At 40.3% G+C, this 23,994-nt stretch overlaps 1 protein-coding gene across 2 annotated transcripts in view; it reads right to left on the reverse strand.

Moving 5' to 3' along the window:
* olfm1b (olfactomedin 1b) overlaps positions 1–23,994 on the reverse strand; it is a 33,471-nt gene that overhangs the window by 2,501 nt on the left and 6,976 nt on the right. The window contains exons 1-5 of one of the 2 annotated variants that reach the window (XM_074689926.1): positions 20,283–21,099; positions 19,089–19,238; positions 18,253–18,408; positions 14,510–14,729; positions 5,638–5,744 (exon numbers count right to left, since the gene is read on the reverse strand). In XM_074689926.1, coding sequence (XP_074546027.1) covers positions 5,638–5,744; positions 14,510–14,729; positions 18,253–18,408; positions 19,089–19,238; positions 20,283–20,432 — 783 coding nt within the window. In that variant the 5' untranslated portion in view covers positions 20,433–21,099. Of the gene's footprint in view, positions 1–5,637; positions 5,745–14,509; positions 14,730–18,252; positions 18,409–19,088; positions 19,239–20,282; positions 21,100–23,994 lie in introns of those variants that run through there. The other variant, XM_074689927.1, reaches the window with a different exon arrangement.

Below are 23,994 nucleotides of genomic sequence, written 5' to 3' on the forward strand. Positions count from 1 at the left end.
ATTACTGGGAGGAGGGAGTGGGGAAATTGGATTTGGAGTCAGGCCATCCACTTTGAAGACAAGGAAATTCTTTTTTCTGTAGCATCTTAAAGAGGGGGTCTTACGCACTCCCATACTTTGAACATGGGTATAAAGTAACATATTGCACGTTTGCAGATTTCTAAATGGCTACATATCCATATGTTGTAGAAATCCCTAAATCTGTCGGTGAACTGCTCAAAGCAGTGCATTATAAAAAATATTGGAAAAAAAAAAACATGAGAGCTACACAAGACATTTACGAGCCAAAAAGAGGTAATCACATAATGATCTCCAAACTGGTCTGACATGTTTGAGGAGTGGGCCTCAAACACCAAGGTCTGCAGGCCTCCAGTGAGATAGCCAATCAGAGAAAAGGGGGGTTGTGGGGCAGGAAGCCCTAAAGAGACAGCAGTTCCAAAGAAGTGTATCAGACAAAGGCTGAATAATTGTCTCTAAATCATTATGTGAGAAAAATTGGGATTTTGTGGGGCTTTAAATCATGTAAAGCAACTCAATCAATCAGTCAATCAGTTGTTATTTAGACACTTTACAGAAACTTTAACAGGTCTAGACCCATTGATGTTAAAAAAGTTTTATCAACAGAAGTCTTATCTCGTCTTGAACCACCATGAGAACAGGACTTCGCAGCATTTAGCAAGTTACAATGGCAAGGAAAAACTTCCCTTCAACGGGCAGAAACCTCGGACAGAACCAGACTCATGTTAGACAGACATCTGCAACTATGGGGTACCAGAGGAGCAGTATGGGTCCTGAAAGGGTTAAGGTTTTTAATGGGACACAAATAAAGTGATGGGTCAAACAAACCAATCTGTCTGCCCAAATTATCCAGTAAGTTTCCATGCACTCAGCAGCGACTAAGGTAAAAGCTTGATCGTACAGTCACTAGGGGATCTGGTCTTGTCTTGGTATACACAGAAAAGAGAATTAGACTTCCGGCCGGGGATGCTTCACTCGGGGTGCAGATGGCCTAGCAGCCTATGTTGAGCCCCATGAAGTTCCCCCCCAAGCGGGTGGCCCAGGTTTCAAGTCTGCAGCCTGTTTCCTTCTCTATCCACTGTCCTATCCTTTCCGATTAAAGGCATGAAAAGCCCCCCAAAATTACTTTTTTAAAAAAAGAGAGAAAATGTTTCACTCCACTTCGATAGGCGGCACCTTTTCTGATTAGCTGCTGTAGCTCTTTATGTTTCTACATACAATGAGTGTTAATTACATTACATGGAGTTTGTTTGTTGTGTTGGGGCGCTGAGCCAATGAACGCTGAGGCGTATCAAGACCTGCAAAGTCCAACATAATCCAACCCAAGCGGCAATCTCCTGTCTAAAAGTATGAGACAATGTGGAAGTGCTAGAATCTGCTGTTTCTAGAGTGTCCGCTTGAGGCTGGCTCCAGAAGTACCAGAAGCCACACACACACCAAGCCAAAAAAAACCCAATTAGAGGATATTAAGCTTAAAGCTTGCATCACCTCTAATATGGCCACTACAGCTGAAACAGACGTTGAGGAGACTACGTCCATTAATTATATAGTCTAGGATCTATCCTCAGTCCAATAATAATCACATTATCTAGGTGTGTCAATTGAGCTATGCTTAGTCTGATTTCAGTCCGACTAAGCTGTTTACATGTAAATTAATAGTCCAATCTTGTGCTGACTAAACTCATAGTCCAGACTCATAGGTCGACTGATTTTCAAACCATCAACTTACAGATTCTTTGAGCCGACCCATAATAAAATTGGTCAGTCGTTTATAGGTTTCATTTTTGAAGTCTGTCTTAGGATTGGATCAATTCTCATGATGGGATGATTCTTAAATTTAATCTTCGTGTTGTATCTATTTATATGAAGCCACAACATCTTCACTTGAAACCTGTATCGTCTCTATTCTTGTACTCAGAGTTTGTTGAGTACACACTCTCCAGCACAGATCACACCAAGACAAAATCAAATCACGCCTATTAGCATCCCAATTATGTTCGCGCTGAGACATCCTCCAGGAGACCAGATCCAACAGCTTCTGAGTACAAACACTCAGGATGACAGCCGTGGGGTGGCATGAGCTGGGCCCCACAGGGATAATGCCCATCATCTCACATAAAAAGCCCATCTCAGCTGCTCCAACCCAGCTTCCTGCTGGCCCCGGCAAGAAAGCGAGGGATCTTATTTCCGGAGCTGCTGGTGGCTCAAACGCTTCTCTGTCTCTCTGGGACTGACACACCTGAAGCCCTTCCCTTACTTGCTTCCTCTTGCTGCTGTGATTGACTGAAAAAGTGATTCATAAAAAGGAAGTAGGTCTCCAGGGGGCCAGGAGAAAAAAATAAGCAGAGTGAGGAAACCACAAGATAAAAAGAAATAGAGCAGACCTGTCCGCCCTCGTCAATTACAATCACTCTTCCTTTTCGGCCCTTTGATAACACGCTACATCTTTTATGTGCCCTCTTCAAAATGCATTAGTTCCTACAAAAACTATCCCTCACAGTATGCTAAATATACTCGCAGTCAGCAGTTCGATTCACCTTGCTGCTTAGAATATCTTAAAATACATGTTTGACAGCTGTGTTGTCATGAAAATCACCTTCAAGGAAGCATACGGAAAATTTCACATTTCCCTCCATGTGCTCACAAGAGTCCCGTCTTTGATTAATGGTCCCCATAAAACCTGCTCAGGATGTGGATTTCCCTTCTTAGCCAACGAATAAAGTCTCTTTATTTCCACCTCCCTGTCTTCCTTGTATTGATTTAACCCCGGCCTTTCATTTTAATGTGTCCTAGTGATGAGGCAGACCCATCCATTGAGCCAGCAGAAGCCGCACTTAGATGTAATCAACTGATAAAAAGAACATTGAGCAATTAGCCCCGAGTGTTAAATCTTAATTTGTGAGTCCATCTTCGCTCGAAATCACAGTTAGCTCTTCATTAAAAGTCAGGGCGACAATTTGTTGCAGATTTTCAGACATTTGTTTTTCGGTTTAAAGAGAAAAGACGGGCATGGGGTATTGACTTCCTCTCCCAAAGGGTGCCAGTTAAACTCTGGTGGTCTGCAGGGGCATCGGTTTAGCTTAGTGAATGAATCCACATAGTACTATCATTTTAATCCTCCAATAAACTCCAAAACACCTTTAACCTATCTGCTATGACAGGGGAATTTTTACTAATCAAACATCTCAGATCATAAAATGCTAACATTAAAGAGGGGCATTGTGCTTTTTTAAGCCTGTCATATTTTCACTCTGATACCCAGAACAGACCATCAGAGCTGTTTACAGACAGATTTAAGGATCTATCACTGTGACTTTACATCCATGATTAAAATATGGTGACGCATTATACCCCCTCTTTAATGTTAGCTGTTAGTTTGATCCTTTGACATCATTAACCTCTATGATTAAAGGTGCTGTGAGGAGTTTCTAATCTTGCAAAAGTCTCCCTTCTAGATATATGAGATTATCAACGCCAATATAGTTTATTATGAAATGCTACTTCGTAGCTTCCCGAGTTTAGTAGTGAGAAAAGTGATCTGTGTTTTTCTCTGCTGAAAACGATTTCTGTGATTAATTTTGTATTGATGGTGGAAACAGGAGCCTTACTGTCAGACAGAAAAAGGACAGAAGAGCAGAAGAAAGATAAACAAGAGAGAGACAGAGCACGAGCTAAAGGCTAAAAGGGCTAAACTGTGCTAATGTTGATTCCAACCCACAGTCAGCAGTTATTCTGCAGTGGTCTGTTCAAACTTGAGAGTCTATCAATAAAATGAAGAGTGAGGTTACGTTAGCTCTGATTGGTAGATGACTGGCAGGACATGACATGTTAGCCTACAGATACATCTTAGCATTGGGCTGCTAGTAGTGCTACATAAAGCCAGCTACTACAACTTTTGCTTGTTGTCATGCTTTAAACAACAGCGCTACGTAACTGGTGAGGCAGTAATTAAATTAAAAACAGATCCTCCTCATAGCATCTTTAATGATTTCCTTATGGATTCTTAACATTATGCTGGAGTGACCAGGGCCCGTATGCATTAAAAGCCATTAGTGGGGAAAACGGATAGTTTGTACTAACGGTGAAAAAAAGTTGATTAGTGGCATGAATGAGCCAGGTTAACGGGCAAAAGGAGCGTTAGCTTTAATGGAGTTATACCCCACCATTACAGGCGCTAACGGCAGGATAAGAGCACCTTTTCGGTTGTTTATAGGCAGACATTGCGGGATGCGTAACCATTTGAGACAAAATGTAGACAGACAGTGGACAATCCTTTGGAAAGGTGGCAATGTGTAGCCATACAGCAACTTTAGATTTAGGAGGCGCAGCATTTTTCAGTACAGATAACAGATAAGATAAAGGAAACAATTGAAGTCTCAGACCAGTGAGGCTCACTGCTGTCAGTTTAACAGGTTTCACTGGCCCTTTGCTTTCAAGACGTGTGTGGTGAAACTGCTTTAAAGTGATACTCCGGGATGGAACAAGTTGGGTCCTATCACAAGGTTTAGGGCAGAAATTACCCCTACAGCAGTGTTTTTGTGAAAAAATGTGATATCGGTCTGCATTCATGCTTTATTTAGAAAATTTTCAGTGCATTACTTTCACACAAAAACACCCTCATTGTGTCGTAAAATGACGCTACCTCCGCTGCAGAGCCACAGCTGGCTACGTGAAGCTCGCCGCTTAGTGTATTATATCTAGCGCTGCGCGCGCCAGATATAAACAAACGCAGGTAGTCTGCCAGGACGAAGAGACACGATGAGAACTAGAGCCTTATCTAGCTGTGTTTTTGTGTGAAAGTAACGCGCTGAAAATTCTCTAAATAAAGCGTGAATGCAGACCGATATCACATTTTTTCGGTGGGAGTCCGTTTATTTGTGTTTTTGGTCAAGTAAAATATGGCCCCGTCTGAGTGCAGAGGAAACCTGCAGAGGAGCAGGGAGGGGGTGTTTGGTGCGAGCGCCCTGGGCTTCTGCTGCATAGAAACACTGCTGTAGGGGTAATTTCTGCCCTAAAGCTTGTGATAGGACCCAACTTGTTCCATCCCAGAGTATCACTTTAAGTTTCCTAAAGCATCCCAGACGGACGGTTCTTTCAAACATGTTGCACTGCTCTTATTGACAGCAAAACACACTTTTCGTGGCACCTCCAGGCTTCCTTCACAAGCAGGTGAAGCCACGTGCCAGCACTTGCACATTGGCAACAAGTAAAACTCTGAATCGATACATAAATCCAAGTCCTCCTCTCTGTTCTCTGAATCCCAGTGCAGCTTTAGTCTGAGTCAGCTGTGCTCGAGCCTGAGTCAAGTCACCAGTCCTGAAAATGAGCTCTCAGTTCAACTCGACTCCATAGCTTCAGGTGATAATTCTCGGTGGAGTTATCACTCATATCACCAACGATTATGTTACAAATACTTTATTAACCCACTGCTGATATTAAAATGCTAATTACAGCAGCCTCTGGTTGTCATTTGATATTTTCAGCATGTCGCTGACGCAGAGCCTCATGCTGATGAAAATTTGACACCTTACTTTGAGAATGTCAAGGTCATCAAACATTTTTTGATTCTGTGATTGTGAGTGAATGATTCCCATTCAACCTGTTTGACCGTGTACGTACCCTTGTGTCTCCTTCAGGTGCCAGCGGGTCTGTCATCCAGGAGCCGAACCTGGACCCTGACGTCTTTATGGTGATGGGGTCGCTGATGCCCGTCAGTTTGCCGCATGCTGCAAGGAGAGAAGCGAGGGATGATGGGAGCGTCTAGAGCAACATTTATCCAGGGTATTTAGAATAATTCAAAAATCTATTACCAGGGATTCACTTTCATTTACTTCACATCCAAATGAGTTTGCCTGCAGGATAGTGGAGCTGCTGTCCAGGCTGCCTCTGCTTTTCTCTTTGTGTAATTCAACAAAGAGGTGCTTAATATTCAGTTCACACATGCTAACGCCTGTTTTCCCCTCTTGGTGTGGATGTATGAGAAAGTGTGAGAAACAGGGGAGAGGGAAAAAAGGCAGAGGCTCTGTGTGTTCTGCTCCTGTGCGCAGTTTGTAAGCTGCTGTACTGTTAATTAGTGTTGATTGAGGTGTTAATGTGGATTTGACAAACCTAACGCCAGGCTCTGCGGCCGGGCTAATGTTCCTTTTCTAATGAGCACAGATGAAAACTCCAGACAGGATTTGCAGGGAATAGCAACACAGCTGCAGCACATGCATTCATTTTCTGGGGTTACTTCTGCAGGATGGAGGTCAATTACATGATTTTGATGACTTCATTCCATCCCATGGATGTAATGAGTCCTTCTATTATGCTCATTTAAAAAGTGCTACTGTGGCGATGGCTCATTTCTGCTTTTCATTAGCATCTCTCCCTGCCAGGCGTTGCATCCATTAACCTCTGACTGTAACACTCATCATCACTCTTTCTTCTCAACATCCATCATGTTTCCTGCTCTTTTATTGTCGTGAGATGCCATTTTCGCTTTCTTTTATCTTTCTCTGCTTTTCTCATCAGTTTTCTCAAACCGAAAGAGTCGTGTGTTTACGTTTCGGTGTGTTTGTGTGGTCTTCACACCTCTGCAGCGGCTGAGAGACGGTCACATGAGCGCCGTGCTGTCGCTCCAGAGGGGGTTGAATCCCTTACGTAACTCAAAGTGGGATTACAGACACACAGTAATACACTGGACATTGATTTATTTATTTTCTTCTCTAATCGTGCGTCTATCTTTAGATGACACTACTTTTCCCGGCGGCTGGAGAGCCAGCTGATGGATCTGGAGATTCAGACAAGGTCTAATCCCCCATTGGCCTGAATGTGCCCCGGCTAAAGCAGAGAGAATGGAAAAGTCAATGGTAGCTGATGCTACAATATGAGGATTTAAATACAGAATACAAAACCATTTTCCTGAGTAGTGAGGATTGTTGGTTTTGAAGGATTTGGATCTTGTGACGTAGCTTCAACTCGAGTTAAAGTGGTTTTATTACGATGGTGTTTACTGAAGCAGGAATGCTGTAAAAGTTTAGTTGTGGCAAAAAAACAACGAGCCTGTCACACCGGCAGCTTGTGGAGAGATAAGTGCAGTAGGAGTTTTATCAGAGCTAAATATTTCTATATATGTAAGAAAGCAAAGTCCTCTTATGTGCAAATTTCGCAAAGTAGCACAGAATAATGAAGGTTACGCATCTAAGAGTCTGGAACAAAAAGAAAAGCATCCAGAGGGCTCTAGAGCCCTGTTTGTTTACAATTAATCCACTACATGGGCGAACAGAGGGCCCCTTGTTTACACTTCATCTACTAGAAGTATTTAGAGGGCATTTGTTTTTTGTTTCATTCACTGGAAGGGCATCTAGAGGACCTCTGGTTTACAATTTATCTACTTAAAGGGCATCCAAGGCACACTTTGTTTACTTTTTATCCTCTGGAAGGGCATCCAGATGGCCCTTTGTTTGCCCCATTTTATCTGTTACAAAAGCGTACAGATGGTGCTATGTTGTCATATTATCTAATGGAAGGGCATCCGGTGGGTTGTGTTTACGGCTCTTTGTTTACACTTTATCTTTTGTAAGGACATTAAGGGGGCTTCTTTTTTCATTTTTTCCACTGGAAGGGAATCCAGGGGGGCTTTTGTTTGCGTTTTATCTGTTACAAAGCGTACAGACATAACTATGTTGTCATTTTATCTACTGGAAGGACATCCAGTGGCCCTTGGTTTATATTTTATTCACTGGAAAGACATTAAGGTCACACTTTTACTTTATATCCCCTGAAAGGACATTCAGATCACACTTCATTTCCTTTTTATTCACTCTAAGGGCATCCAGAGTGCCCTTTGTTTACATTATATCCACTGGAAGGACATTCAGGTCACACTTCATTTCTTTTTATCCACTCTAAGGGCATCCAGAGGGCCTTTCGTTCACATTTTATTCATGTAAATGACATTCAGGTGATGCTCTGTTTACTTTTTATCCACTGGAAGGGCATCCAGAGAGCTCTTTGTTTACATTTTATCCATTACAAGACCTAACAGAGGGTCCTATGTTTACTTTTTGATCTACTGGAAGGGCACCCAGAGGGTTATGTTTACATTTCATCAACAGGAAAGGCATTTTAAGAGCTATTTTTTTAACATTGTTTCTACTGGAAGGGCATCCAGGGGACCTTTTGTTTACATTTTATTTACTTAAAGGGCATCTATGGCACACTTTGTTTACTTTTTATCCACTGGAAGGGCATCCAGAGGGCCCTTCATTTACACTTTATTCACTTGAATAACATTCAGGACACACCTTGTTTACTTTTCATCCACTGGAAGGGCATCCAGAGGGCCCTTTGTTTCTTTTTTGTCCATTACAAGACCTAACAGAGTCCTTTGTTTCCATTTTATGTATTTGAAGGGCATCCAGCAACTTATGTTTACATTTCATCCACTAAAAGGACTTACTAAAGGCTCTTTGTTTACTCTTTATCTATGGTCAGGGCATCTAGGGTGCTATTTGTTTACATTCTATCTACTGGAAGCTCCAGATGACTCCCTTGTTTACCTCTTATTCCCTTAAAGGGCATCCAGGGGGCCCTTTGTTAACTTTATATCCACTGAATAGGCACCTACTAGGGCATATTTTAATGTGATTTCTGCAACAGCAGCAGAGTGGTAATTTTCACAATGTTCAATAATATACAAAATCATCCAAGAGGGCACTTATACACAAATTTAAAATTTAAAAAAGAACTTTTTTAACTCTACCTCCATCACCTGCCCCACTTGGTAATCACTGAGTATGCAGCTGTATACAACTGGGTCAGTCTACACCATCATTACATTGAGCTTAATGACCATTGATCCTGTTGCCCACACATCTGTCAGTCTGTGGCACATCTGTCTATACTCTTTCTGCGGCTCAGTGGATGTGAAGTGGCCTCAGCTTTTGCAGAAGAGTTTGAGGTTTTCTTGCAGTCTGTAAAACGTGACCCAGTGTGGTTTACATTACTGTAATTTTGGCATTCTGCATTTGGCGCTCATGCTTTTGGAACTAGGTATGATGATATTGATACTGCAGCCGTAGACTCTTACACTCATTACGCCCATGCATGCCTGCGTCTGTTTAGCCTCATTATAAGCAAAAAATGAATTAATGTAACATTTGATGAAAAATATTTTTATATTACCTCTCTTTAGCATTTATACGTCTTGTTTTATCCAGACTATGACTGCTATTTCCTGTTACCCTGCGCAGGGAAAATAGGGGGTGAATAACATCAGGTTTTTATGTGCTGGTATGACTTCTCCAGCTCCATTCATCAGCACTTTGGCGTGTAGGGTCTGGATTTGCCTGGAGCCCTCTGTGCCTCCATGTTGCTGGGGCACGACATGGGGTGATTTATTTATTTGATTATTGCCCAGCAAGCTGGCATGTCCTCTTGATCGATGGCCATTGTGTCCCAGCAGCCGCCGGGGCTGTTAGTCTCTCCGGCACAAAACAGCTTGAAGGACAGCTCTGCAGGGACTCCACTTACTCTCTTTCACTTTCTCTGCTCGCCTTCACTTTATCACTCCTTCTCCTTCTCCCTCAGCGCCTCCTATCAATTCTCCCTGTCGCTCTTTCTATTACTCAATACTCAAGTTTCTGCTGCCCTCTCTGGTTTTTCTCTTGTTTCCCTGCTGCTGTTGATCTGAGGATGCAAATTCTGCTGACTGACCTTCCCAAGTTTAATCTCGATAAGGGGGAGTGCACAGGAGTGTCGTCTGTGCACGGCGCATGAGTGACTCTGCAATCGTGGAGATGAAAGGAGTAGCCACCCTCTGTCCTGCCTCAGCCGGCCCCACGCTGAGTGACCTCGCCTTTATCTTGTCTGATAGCACACACACACACACTCACACACACACACACATCTCCTGCTGTCGCCTTTCTTTCTCACGTTGCTGGAACTGAGCACAGAGTGAGGACGCATCGACACGACTCCTGCTCAAGTCCACCTGGTAGCGAGAGCAGCTAATAAACGTGTGTGCCTAGAGGAACAGAAAAACCTGCAGCAGATACAAAAAAATGAAGACTTCATGTGTCGTTTTCACTCAGCCATCACGTCTTCACCATCTTTCTAAAACCAACAGTAGCTTTTCTAACCAAAATGCTTTCCCAAACTTCTTTCTGTCATCTTGGACGGTGAATAATTCCAAACAGGAACACAATATACCCGTGATGTGCTGCATGGAAGTGTTTGTGCTCTTGTAATACATCTTAGTCACTGTCCTGTGGGTGTGCATCTATTAGCACTGTGGGTTGTGACAGAGGTGTGAAGAGACTGAGACAGGGGCTAAAAGCACAGATGAGACTGTGAGAGGAACTTGCAAGATGAGCAGGCAGTAAGTACCTCTCGTACTCTGAATGCTGTTCATTTGTATGTTTGTACAACTTGCACCACTTAAACAAGCTTTATGAATATAAAGATACCCAATCTGTTTCATCAGAAGATGCTAGATTACAGGTCAGAGCTCATTTATTGATGTAATCTAAAGATTTAAGTGTATTTAAGCTTCCGCTGTATCAGGAAGTCTCTGAGTTGCAAAATGAGCTGCAATGGCTCCAACAGTGTCCTTTTGGGCAAGTGTGCCAGACCAAAACGTGTCGTCTAAAAGTGCTCTTTGTATGCCACTGACAGGCTCAAGTGTCGAACAAATTCAGGTTAAGTATGTCTTTAAAAACCCGCTTTCCACTCCAGTGGCCCTGGTGCTGGTTCAGAGTTGATTCATTTTGAGAATCTTTCCAGAACCAGCTTCTCTTTCTTCATTGAAATACATGTTAAAAAAAAGGATCTTGTATTTTTGGTCTACTCTTTTAAATGTCAGCATCTGTTCAGACAGTGCTGAAGGAGGTCACCTTATTTTTACACCTGAATGCCACACTGCAAAAACTGAAATCTTATCAAGTGTTTTTGTCTTATTTTCAGTAGAAAATTCCTTTTTAGACTCAATATGAGCCAAATCCACATGACCAATCCTGAAAAATGTCTTATTTAAAGTTATTTAAGGACAAAAATGAGGTCTGAATTGCTCGTAACCGAAAAAAAAAATCTGCCAATGGAACAAGAGAAAAGTTACTTGTATTAAGACATTGTTCTAGTCTCAAGGAAATTTTCAAGCATTTTTTTCTTGTTCCATTGGCAGATTTTTTTTACTGGTTACAAGCGATTCAAACCTAATTTTTGTACTCTGATAACTTGAAACAAGACATTTTTCTGGATTCATAAGTTGAAAGTGGCTCATATTGATTATAATAAGACAATTTTTACTTAAAAAAAAGACAAAAACACTTGATAAGATTTCAGTTTTTTTGCAGTGCACTCGTCACATTTGATCTGTTCATTCACACTGCAAAAAACAGAAATCTTATCAAGTGTTTTTGTCTCATTTTAAGTAAACATTGTCTTGTTATACTCGATATGAGCCACATTCAACTTATCAGTTCAGAAAAATGTCATGTTTTAAGTAGTTTGAAGACAAAAATGAGGTCTAAATTGCTTGTAACAAGTAAACAAAAGACATTCAGACATTATTCTAGTTTCAAGCAATTTTCTAGCAATTTTTTCTTGTTCCATTGGCAGATTTTTTTTGCATTGAAATACATGTAAAAAAAACAACAAAAAAACGATCTTGTAGTTTAAGTCTAGTCTTTTAAATGTCAGCATCCGTTCAGACAGTGCGAAGGAGGCCACCTTATTTTTACACTGGAACGCCACTCGTCGCATTTGGTTTGTTCATACACAGAGGAATTCCTCAGCAGGAATAACTTCTTTTTGTGGATTTCCTGCTTTACAGTTCCCCCAAAACTGACCAGAATGAAGTACAGACGAATCAACAGTTACAGGAGAAACTTGAAGAATTTATCGCTGTAACAAAAGAAATTAATTTTGGAGAATCTCTGCTGTTTTTTAGCCACAACAAAGCTTTGGGTGGAGTAACTTTGAGATAATTTTGCAGCTTTGATGGTTGAGACACAATAAAACCTGATTAGGAACTGACTCCAAACGAGCACTGCTTGGTAGAAAATAAGTGAAAAAGAGCTTTTGCTTTGGGTAACGATTCTCATCATAACACCATAAACAGCTCTTGTGTCATTATCTCAAAAGCCATCAGACTTTCTTGACAAAACCGATTATTTGGTTTTTGATTTGTTGTGTTTCTTAGAGTTACAAAAGTGTTGCATTTAATTTAAAGTATGGGTTTTTCAACGGTGCCTTCTGTTCTAAAACTTATGTGGCCCTGTTTCTCATAATCCAGGTACCACTGGAAAAACTGAAATCTTATTGAGTGCTTTTGTCTTGTTTTCAGTAGAAAATGTCCTTTTAGGCTTGATTTGAGCCACACTCACCTGATCAGTCTAGAAAAATGTCTTATTTCAAATTATTTAAAGACAAAAAAAAGAAGTCTGAATTGCTTGTAATAGGTAAAAAAAATATCTGTCAATGGAACAAGAGAAAAGTTACTCGTATCAAGACGTGACTCTTGTTTCAAGCACATTTCTCAAGTTTCTTACAAGTCACAAGCAATTCAGACCTCATTTTTGTCCAAGACAAAACACTTTATAAGATTTCCATTTTTGCAGAAAGTGAACAGTGATAAATCAGTGGACGTAGCTTGTTCCTCAGCTTTAGCCAGAGGGTTTTCTGCTGCAGCCATTGCAGATTGTTTCAGGGATGTGAGCTGGAAGAGTCTCATGAAGCACTCCTTCAACTTTTTTAAAAACCTTCGAGTTTCCACCTCAAATCACTTAAAATTTGATGTTTGTTGACTTTAGACTGGTAGGGTTTTTTTTTTAACTGAAGCATGGTCAGAAAAATCCACAGATAGACACAAACAGCCTTCTCCAGGGAGCTGATGAAATATCTGTTTGAACTTTCTCTAGAAGGGTGGCTTACACTGCAGTAACTGAAATCCAAGCAAGTTTTTAGTAATTATTTTTGGGGCCGATATTTGGCATCTTGGGGCATATCGGCATCTTTTTTAATCCGACGGCCGATATGAAACCCATTCTGAAACCCACAAAACTGTGTCGTTTTGTCTCTGATGCTTCTCTGCAAAGAATTTCTCCCTGTCAACACTATGGAAGCCCTGGATGGTCATTTAAAACCCGTCATGTAAAACTAAACAGAAAATTAATTCAACTGCATCACATGCCTGTAAAAGGCAGCACAAACTCAATTCTGTCCAGTTTTATTGCAGTTACGTAGAAATTTTGGAAAACTTTATTAACAGTTGAAAACTTTTTTAAGATTTCAGTTAACTTTATAAAACATGCTGCTAAGCCTGGGAGCTGTTTTAATACACATATGCTTGAAGGCATTTGACTGCAGTTCAGTGTTGGAGTTTGTAGTTTGATGTACTTTGACTGCAAATGAATATCAGCTTCAAATATCGGTTATCGGCCTCCTTGCCCACTAATAATCAGTATCCGTATCGGCCCCAAAAAATCCATATCGGTCTATCTCTAATTTTTGGTATTAAAAAAAAAGTCTTATTAGATTTAATATGAGCCACATTTATCTGACATGTCCAGTAAATGGCTCATTTCAAGATGTTACCAGACAAAATAGACGCCTGAGTTGCTTGTTAAGGATACAGAAAATTCAGCCAATTGGATGAGAAATTTAATTTAGTATAATGTGGTACACAGGAACTCAACAAGTAATTTATTTTTACCGCATAAGCATTTTTTTTAACTCTTTACAAGCTATTCAGGTATCCATTTGGTCTTTTAGTGTTTGAATATTAGACATTTTTTGGATTTGCTCAGTAATTTGGCGCATGTTCAGTTAAATTTATCGTTTTTTTACTAAAAATGAGACAATTGTTGCAGGGTAGTTTTTCAGCCCCTTTCAATTTATGAATCACAACCAAGGAGAAACTCTATTAGATTTTGTTTTCCTTCAAAAGGTGCGATTTCTTTTTTTTTTTTTTTTAACATCAATCTGTTTCATCATTTCAGTTTTTCCATTTTAAGCTTTTTTCTTTTTCAAAACACCAAAAAATTCCAATCACAATGACTTAAACTTGGCTCAAACTGGAGTCTTTAAAGCCATGTTAGGTTTTGTCATTAATTAAACTCTTAAATAATTGAAAGGTTGAATAAGGTGGGATTAATTTTTCATTAACTGACCAACAGTTGACAGATCAGTACTTTGTTTTACTCCAGAAAAAAACAGATCTGTCATCCTTTGAGTTACAAACTGTATCTTCTCTTCCAAGAGTACATTCAAAGCTCTTCACTGAACTTTTTAAGACATCAACCGCAAAGTTCATTGAAGAGCGATCATGTACCGTTAGAAAGACGAACAGAGCACGGAGGAGTGTGTTAGAGAACTGTTAAATGTATTTCAGCCCCTGTGATGTTCTGAGTTGTGTAAATGTGCCTGAGCATCTCTCTCTGGTCCGTCACAGTGGAAGTGTTGCATGCCTGTGTTTGCAGCAAAGTGTGTGTTAACTTTCTGTGCCTACCTAATTTTTGCATGCATGCTCGGAGTCTCTCCTCAAGATTTGACACTCTGTTGTGGAGCTCCTCGTAGTCATAGGCCCCCATCTCCTCCTGAAGTTCGCTTAGAACTGACGTCAGCTCCTGGACCTCCTCCTTAAACTGCAATACCAATTTGGCATCGGCTTTGTACTCCTCCAACACTGGTATCAACGGCCTAATCTCGTCCATTTTCGTTTTTATGGCCTGAAAGGATTAGAATGAGCTCGGTTGAGTGTCATGCGCGACAAAATGAGACTGTCCATAAAAGAGAAAGAAAAGGAAAGAAATAAAAACACCTGTCTGAGCCTGGCTACTCTGACTCTATCCTGCCTCTCCACTGACATGAAGACCCCCTGCTTGTGTCCATGTTCAGTGTTTTGGTGTGTGAGCAGCTGTGGTGCAGACAAACCCAGAGAGTATTCGCCACCCGCTGGACGAGCAGAGCAGGTGGCTCCGTCCCGGGAGTGAGCAGCCATTAAAAAGCAAGCCCTCGGTACACCGACAACAATTGGGAAAGCTCTTTATTGGTCATCATCGTTTAAAATGCAACATCGTATTAAGGGTTACATGCTTTTACATGTCACATACAACAAAGTGTCTCGAATTTTACGTCTATAGTTTTACGTAGAGATTTGTTGAGTAACCAAATATGCATTGACAAAAGCCAAAAGAAAATAAAATTAATAACAGCAATTAAAATAATAATAATAATAATAATAATAATAATAATAATAATAATAATAATAATAATAGATGTATTTACGATTTAAAAAAGCTTTTAGATGGAAAACTTTGACAGCAGTAACATGCAGGAAGAGATCAGTGGTGGGTTGGTTTGGGAGAAGGTTGGGGTTTCTTAGTCTTAATGGTGCTTAAAAGGTAAAATTAACTGTTTGACGCCCAAATGCTCTCAGTACTGTGGCCCAGTTCAGGGGAATCTGGAATTGACCTGCCTCTTCTTCCCTGTGGCTCTCTTTACATGTGTTAAAGTTAGCCCTGCAAGCAAGAAAACGACAAACTGTTGACAGGGGCTGGAGCTTGCTAACCTAGCTAACAGAGACACAAACAAACAAACAACTGCACAAACACTTAGTAATTGGCACTCAGGACAGGTTACAGACAGTTGCAAGCATGCACTGGATGTGGCGTAGGATGCATGGGGTTTTGGAGCATGCAGGGGTGACGGGATCACGGTACAAACATGAAGCTGCGAGTAAGTCTACGAGTCAGTAGGTTGGAAAATAGGATCCATTATTTGGTTTAACATGACCAAGTATGAAAGATTGTTTATAAGAAGTTGACAAAGCTACAACATTTAGTTTCCGGACTTTTGTTTGTACACCTTAAGTTTGACATTTTGGCCATTTTTGCTTTTAGTCCTATTCTTGTTTTTCTATATTAGCAAAGAAAGTTGAAGACAGACAGGAAATGCAGGGTGTAGAGTGAGTGAGGAAAGACATGCAGCAAAGAGTGGAGGCCTGAAGAGGACTGTTTATGGGACGCACACTTCAACTGCTAAGCTAGCATCAGAGCAGCATCCCAGGCTGTCACTGTCTTTGTAGAATAAAGAGTAAGACTATCCATGTTTGGTGGATTATTTTTTGTAATAACCAAGCTTAGACCACTGGATCTGTGTTTTTTTTTTTTCACTTTTAAAGCCAAACTTGTAAAGAACATGCATTGGTGGGATGAGCAGCAGAGCTGAGTTTGTGAGATGTGCCCATGAAAAAGTTGAATCTCAGCTGCCAATGCCAAACAGATGAAATAATCCACCAAACACAAATTTCCATACTTTTTGTGATAAACTCAAGTTTTTGAATCCAGAAGTGTCCCAAAACAGGGTGGACTAGCAACTGGCAACTTGTCAATTTAAGGTAACCTAATGCAGAAAATGCTTTGTTACACTTCAGCCTTAAAGAGGACCATTGATTTATTCCTATTCAAACCGTAGTATCAGGACTTTTTTGTGACAATCTTAAATTTATTTTTTTTTCAAAATTTACCTTTTTTTTCTCATCTGAATCCTTTGTTTTAGTCTTTGTTTAAAAGCTAGGTCGTAAAAAAAACTGAGATGTCTGATCCCCTGAATAAATCTTAAAAAGTCACTCGAACCGAATTTTAACGATCTGTAAAAATACGGAAATTTCCTTCCAGCTACATAATTCTTTAGTTTTGCTAACTCTGTTCATTTTGGTAAGAGACTGAAATAAAACACTTAGTTTGGCTTTGCAAAAGCGATGTCATTACCAAAAAATGAATATGATGAAAATTAGAATAACTCATATGTTCAGATATTTAAAGCTCCTGTAAGGATGATTCTGTTTGAAGCAAATTTGGCGCCCCCTCTGGTCAAAGGGAGGAGCGTTACCTTTTTGCTGATTTTGTTCCAGATGTGTAAATCTTCTGTTCGCTTTTAACAGTCAAACATACTCACTGCGAAACCTGGTTATGGGAAATTAGACTTTGATTCTGAAGTGACTGACACCTACCCTACCACAGAATTTACAGGTATTAAAGAAAATAATGTTGAATTTTTTAGTTTTGCTGCTGATGGTCTGGTTTGCCTTTGCGGGTCTTTCAAAGTCCTCTGTGTTCATTTTCAGTTTGTTTTATAGCCAACTAAAATCTCCCACTGGAGCTTTAAAGGACTTCCTTCTCTACCTGATTTATTTACAACTGTAAAATTCAGATTAGATGAAAGACGTGTGTTCTGAGGTATTTACTGCACACGTTAAGACTCTAAATCAAGGGTCTGCAACCTGCGGCTCTTTGACTCCCCTGCAGTGGCTCCTTGTAGCTTCATAAAAATATTGTTGAAATCAAGAATTTTTGTTTTTCTGACAGAGGGTACTGATAATAAAAGACATTGGCACTAAATTTAATCATGCATAACATTTTGTTCAACTAAGTATACATCGCATCTTGCAATAAAGCATTCTTTTTTTTTTAATTCTTTGCAATTTTTTTTTTACTTTTTACAATTTTTTGGAATTTAAATTTTTTCATTATATTTTTTCAAATCTACAATTTTTTTCAAATCTCCACTTTTTTGGACAGTTTTTCTTTTTTGTAATTAGATTTTTTAATCTAATTTATTTTATTTATTTTTTTGCACATTTATGATATTCTGGCATTTTTTTGAAATTTTTTTTTTTTTTTTTGCAAATTTTTGCACATTTTTTAAATTTTACTTTTTGAAACACTTCGCAACTTTATGAACTTAATGACATTACAATTTTTTTTGTTTTATTCTTTTTTAAATGAGCAAATTATTAAAACTAAAATACATCACATCTATAATCTTTTAAACACAAAAAAACTTCTGTTTTGGAAAATTATTCCCTAGATTTTTATTATGATTATTGTGAAGATACAGTCGATTTTGTGGCTTCTGAATGGCTTTTATCCATCCATCAATCTTTATTTTTGAAAATAAAGGTGGCAGACCCCTACTCTAAAGCTTGTTTTAATGAATTATTTAAATTCAGGATGACTGCATCTACCTCTCTCAGTTTATTGAAGTATCCATCACGGTTAAATAAGACAGAGGGATTAAATACGACTACTGGATCATGGGTTTTTGGAAATGGGGTGAGGGGATTTGGGCAGAAACTGTCCACAGTGGGAGCACACAAACACACAATGGGTCAGGCTGTGTCTAATGGGCTTCAGAGCAGCTATGACCGAATGGGCTGTTGGTTTAATGGCTGGTCGTCTGTCTCCGTACCTTGTATTGCTTGGCGATGTTCTGCTTGTGGTTCTCCTCCACCTGCCTGAACTTGGTCTCCAGACCACGGAGCTGCACCTCCATCTTCTCCACGTACTGCAAGTCCCTCTGGGTTCGCTGGTCCAGCACCTGGATGGACTGGGTCATGTTCTGGACCTGAGGCGCCAGATGGACAAATTGGACTTGAGCGTTGGAATCAATGTGTAACTCTGATGCTTAAATGAGAAAACAGATTTTTCAGTGTGCCGCTTTGGCTCGGCGCTCTCATGTTTGTGAGTCACAAACTCTGACATGAGGCCAACTCGTCAGAGGCCTCACACACATGGTGGAGGTGTAAAAAAGCATACTGTTAAGACATTTGGTTTTTCCCAGAACTGTTGCAGTCAGGAAACTCCTCAAACTTGGCACTTTTTGTGTGTTTCTCTGTGATTTATTTCACAGCGTTTGTGAATCAGCAGCTTGTTTTACATTATCTGAGGATTATCTCCATCTTTGTTTCCAGAATGATCTCTCCAACTGTAAACGTAGCTTCCTCAGCTTCCAGCCAGTCATTATTGAGCTATGTTGCATCATCAGATCTGTTGCTTTGGATGTGTGTGGTACAATAGGAGCTCACAGAAAGTGAGCGTAGATCTGCCTCCCATGATGCCTGTAGGGTTTCCAGGGAGCTCATTAGAGCATGATTCCTATGCTGGTCCGCCAGGCAGATAGGGGATTGAAAACCCTCATATAAGTGCAGACCCACACATGTGCATGAGTGTGCACGCCGTTGTTTGTGTGTTGAGTAAGTGTGCAGCTTTGACTGTCAGGGCGAGGCGGTGTTAAGCAGTAATTACCTTCTCTAACAGCTGCCTCAGTTGTTTGGTGCGAGCATCCCGTGAACACATGGACTGCTGGGGCGCCACCACCGTGCAGACACACCTTCCCTCGCTATCCTGGGCTGAACTGTACACCTGCCACGACTCCTCTGGGTTTGCTGGCAACACCTGAAGAGAAAGAAGATAAAGGAGAGGATGAGTAGAAGGGAAAAAAAGGGTAAAAAAGGCAGAGAGGTGACGCCGTTTTCCCTCCATGTGTATGCGGAAGCTATCCCACCCACACAAAGGGAGGATCAGCCAATCCAGCCTACAGCTGAGGCTACTCCCATTATTCAATGAGCTGCATGTGTGAAAGCTCAGAGTACAACTGGGGCGTGCATGACGTCAGGAAAAAAAAAAAAGGGAAAATGATTTTTTTTTCCAAGAATAATGGTGACAACTCCAACCTGCTGAGCGCCTGGAAAGGAAAAGACATCCTGGACTGCATCAGCGCCAAATATAAATGCTGATATATTCTGTTAGTGAGGGGTGACTTCACCAAAAAAAAAGAGCAATCGCAGCGGCTGTCAGTCAGCAGGACTGCTTTCTAACACAGGATGTGCTGACAGGACAAAGAGAAAATCACTATCAAGCACCTGCTGGGACGGCTCAGATTTCCTCTGTGCTCGTCAATCAGCTCTATCACACAGGATGCAGATAAAAATGTAAGAATTAAACCTTCGAGGATTCCTCAAAAATTCATCTAATTGATTTTATTTTTAGCACTTTTATTCTTTGACATCCACTTGACAGATCACTCATGTCATCCTGGCACCGGAGCAGCTCAGGATGTGCCAGCAGCCTGACAGAGAAACAAAGAAACGCTTCATCTTGACTCAGTATCTTGGCTTTGAGCGCCTCTCTGTTAGAAGAGGAATGAGGACTCCTGCTGTTCCAGGAGGAGAAAAAAAAATAGATTATACTGAAATCTGAGATGTCAATCCTACTTTTCCAGCACAAGAAAACAACTGATAACTTTCCACTTTGTGCAGGAGGCTGAAATGACAGAAAGCGCAGAAGCTGGAGCAGCATCAGACGCAGGATTTCTCTTCTTTTGCACCTTTTTTCCTCGCGTCAATTACGCACCAAAAGGCGCACACACGTCGTCCTGTATTTTACTGGTTTATTATTCTGAAAATTAGGGAAACAGGTGCAGGAAACGCGCGCACTTACTCCTGTACTCCGGTCTGGGTACCCTCCCTGCGCCGCCGTCAGCTTGGTAGTATTGAGCCCCACCAAAGAGGGGAGGGTCTGCGACATCCAGTTGGTAATCATCGCCATGGTGCTGAGCACGACGCCGATCTTCAGCAAAGGCACCGACATCTTTGCTCTGCTTGGGACTGCTCGGACTTTTCTTTTCTTTTTGTTTCAAGCCTTCTTCATTCTACAGACTCCGGTGAGAAACAAGGGAGGCGAGGCATGGTGCAGCCCAGAGCAGCTTGCTGTTTCACCGGGGACTCCGGATCGGCTGGTCGTTTTTTGGACATCTCCAAGAGAGCAGTGGCGACGGACGCTGCGAGGAGAGAGGCGACCGAAAACAGGGTCGTGGTGGAGATGAAAATGCAACACTTCCTCCAGTTTGGAAAGAAAGGAGTGAAAATGTGAAGATTCAGCTGGAAGCGTCCTCTGGATAAGTTCCTCTGTCTGCGTTGTCCCGCACACTGCTGCCTCTTCGCTTCACAGTTACTATTTCGTTCACGCCCGTCGGTCCGCCTCCTGCCTCTGTGCGCTCTGTGATTAAGTGCCACTGACTCCACACACAGGCTGCTGCTCCAAGTGGATGAGAGGAGGAAGGAGGAGGTACTACGGATCTATCTATATCGCCAGACGCAATGATGTCAGCCAGGTTGGGGTCCGCTCGTGGTGATATCTAGGATTGCGCCTGATTCGTTCACATCGCCGCCCGTTGCCTGCCGCTTGTCCCCTGAGAGAATGACAATGAGCAGTGCGGCTGACCCAGGTCGCCTGACACTGATGCTGAGGGATTATTTAGAGCTGGCAGTGAATTATTCCTCCCCTCTGTCCCCATGAAAGCACAAGAAGCATGCGTGGGCTTCTTCTGTTACCCCCTGGCTTTCATTTCAACCAGAAAAGAGCTGAAAGACACGACCACAGAGCTCACAAGTCAGAGTAAACTAACATCTCTTCACAGTGTCGCAGTTCAATGACAGCGAGGACTTGGAAAATGTTTTATTGATGGGTTTCCGGTTGCCTCGAGCTCTGGGATGAGCACGAGCTGCTAATTCGTGTGGCTCTGGCGCCATCTTGTAGCGAATTGTGGCGTTGCTAACATCAAAAAGTAAGAAGATACACACAAATTAAAGGAAAAAAAAGCAATAAAATGCCACAATATGTTCTAAAAATGAGCAAAATCCTTTAAATGCAAACAAAATACTCTTAATGAACCTGTATCAAACATGGAGCCTCAGGTGTTACAGTGTTTATCCCACAGATATCAGGTTTTTATAGAGACCATGTACAGTAGTAGATAAAAAATAGTTAAAATTTGAAGCATTGTAGCCTACAACAGCTAGCTTGAAGCTAATCTACATCAACAACCCCATGGCAGACCTTTAGGATCCTATACTGTAATAACTTGTGTTTACGCTACATATATTTTTATATCATTCATTGTATATACACTCTGGTGCTCAATATTTTAATACAACTTGTTTTTATACAAGATACATATTCTATTAGATATATTAAGTGATAAAATGTGTACTTAATCTACAAATATACTGTTTATGTTCAGTTAAAATTACTTTCATGAGTTCATCCAGCTGTGCATTTGAGTAGTGTCAAAGTGTCAACAATCATCTTTTATTTTATTCATTTGTTTCCCAGCCTCTTTGATTTCTTTATAAATATATATATATATATATATATATATATATATATATATATATATATATATATATATATATATATATATAATTTTTTTTACATCCTTGATTGAATTGTATATGTGAAGGGTATTGAGTTTTATTAGTTCATGAAATATGCTATGTGAACAAAGTTGCCTTGGGTTGCATATCATATATTATCTTATTTTTAAATATACTGTAAAATTCTCTATATTTTATATATTAAATTACTGTAATATTTATTAAAAATGAAAAAAAAAAACAAAAAAAAAAAAACAGGGCTCCCAAGATATTTTATACTTTGCCTTACTTTATTTATACTAAGATATTTTCTATAGTTTCTGCACATATGTTTTCATTTCTATTGTGTATTCTTGTTTTATTGTCAGTTTGTTTTTTTTTGTTGAAATTTTTTATTTTCTTATTTTTTATTTTTTGTGCATGTTTTCCTCTTTTCAAGGGTTTGTCTTTATTTACCATGTTTTAGTAGACTAATAACTATCTATGTTGCTATAACACAAAAATTACTCCATCTTCTCATTAATTTTTTAAGTTTCAAAGGAAACTAGATATTATCAGAAATGTTTAAACACAAACAACACAAACAGTATCCTACTCTGGGAGTGCAAGGAAATATTACCTGGTATTTTAAGTTTTTCCATATTTTTGATAATAATCAAAAGCTTTGTATTCTTTGCATTCAAGCAGTGTGTACACAATTATAAGAATGAATTGTTTTATTTTTCCTGTTTTTCTTTTGCTTGATGGAAATTTGCTCTTCAGTTTGTGGATTGCTTTCTGCTTTCTGGTCATAGGTTTATTTAACATTTTGTGTGAGAAGGTGCAGATGTAATAAGACTTTTTCCTCTTTCTGCTCTTTTTATATTGTACATATATTTTATGTCAACATAAATGAAATAAAGACCAACTAAACTAAACTAAACTGAGATAAGATGCAACTATCACCTTCTGGTTAACTCAGGCATCCTAAACATATCTAAATGTTGTTTTTAGCTCATCAGTGAGAAGCACATTTTAGTCTGTGGTTTTTCCAGGTTGTAAAACTGTATCGTGTGGAAAAGTCTGAGTTGAGTGAAGACATAAATCTGTTTAATGTTTGGAATAAGATCTCCCAGACATGACTGGTAATGCACCTGTCTGCAGTGATCAGCAGGCTTATTGGCTAATGCTGCAGCCTATGGGCTAAACTGCAGCACTGCATGATACATGAGGTCCCCAGAATAGCAGAGAGAGTCTGTGTGTCCACAGCTATTTCTGTCAGCACCATAATGCATTTCTCTGGTAGAGTGAAAGATAGAAGAGAGTGAAGTTTGCACTCACTCCACATCCATATTTCACCCCCCTCTCACCCTCCCTCCCTCTGTCTCTCTGGTGTCTCTCTTATCTCTCCTGCTTGTTTATGACCTTTGAGGTGAGAGCTCAGAGGGCTGATGGCTCCACAGATTGCTGTGAAGTATCGACCAGGGGTTGGGTTGTGTGTGCGTGGGGGAGTTAGCCCACCGCTGTGCACAGAGTCCAGTCTGGTCTGGTCTAGTCTCAAGGTAACACAACAGTCTCTAATGATACACCTCCAATGAAAAGTTTGTTTCCCAAAACTCACAGGTCTGGCTCTAATTCATTTCCAATAGAGGTGAAACAAAATGACCCAGAGTCGTATTTGTGGCAGCTGAAATATTGAGTCAACAGTATCTAACAAACCAAGAGGAATGCCATTGATGCACGAACACAAGTGATGCAATTTTAAAAAAGCAAGCAGAGACTGTTTGTGTGCAGCATTAAAGAGGGGTTTGCAACTTTTCAAAGTTACAAATTCACTCAAGTTTTTTGCAGGGCTACAAAATAAACTGCAGTTAAAAAACTATAAAAGTAGTTAAAGTACTCCAAAGTTTCCCAAAAGTCTGGATGAAAAAAAAAGAAGAAAAAAAAACTTAAAGAGGAGGTATTGTGAATTTTGATTTTTCAAACATGGATACAAAGTAACAATACTGGATGCCCAT

This window comes from Halichoeres trimaculatus, unplaced genomic scaffold (assembly GCF_033239565.1).
Source record: "Halichoeres trimaculatus isolate MK-OKI-2021-1 unplaced genomic scaffold, fHalTri1.1 fHalTri1_scaffold_16, whole genome shotgun sequence".
NCBI classification, from domain to species: domain Eukaryota; kingdom Metazoa; phylum Chordata; class Actinopteri; order Labriformes; family Labridae; genus Halichoeres; species Halichoeres trimaculatus.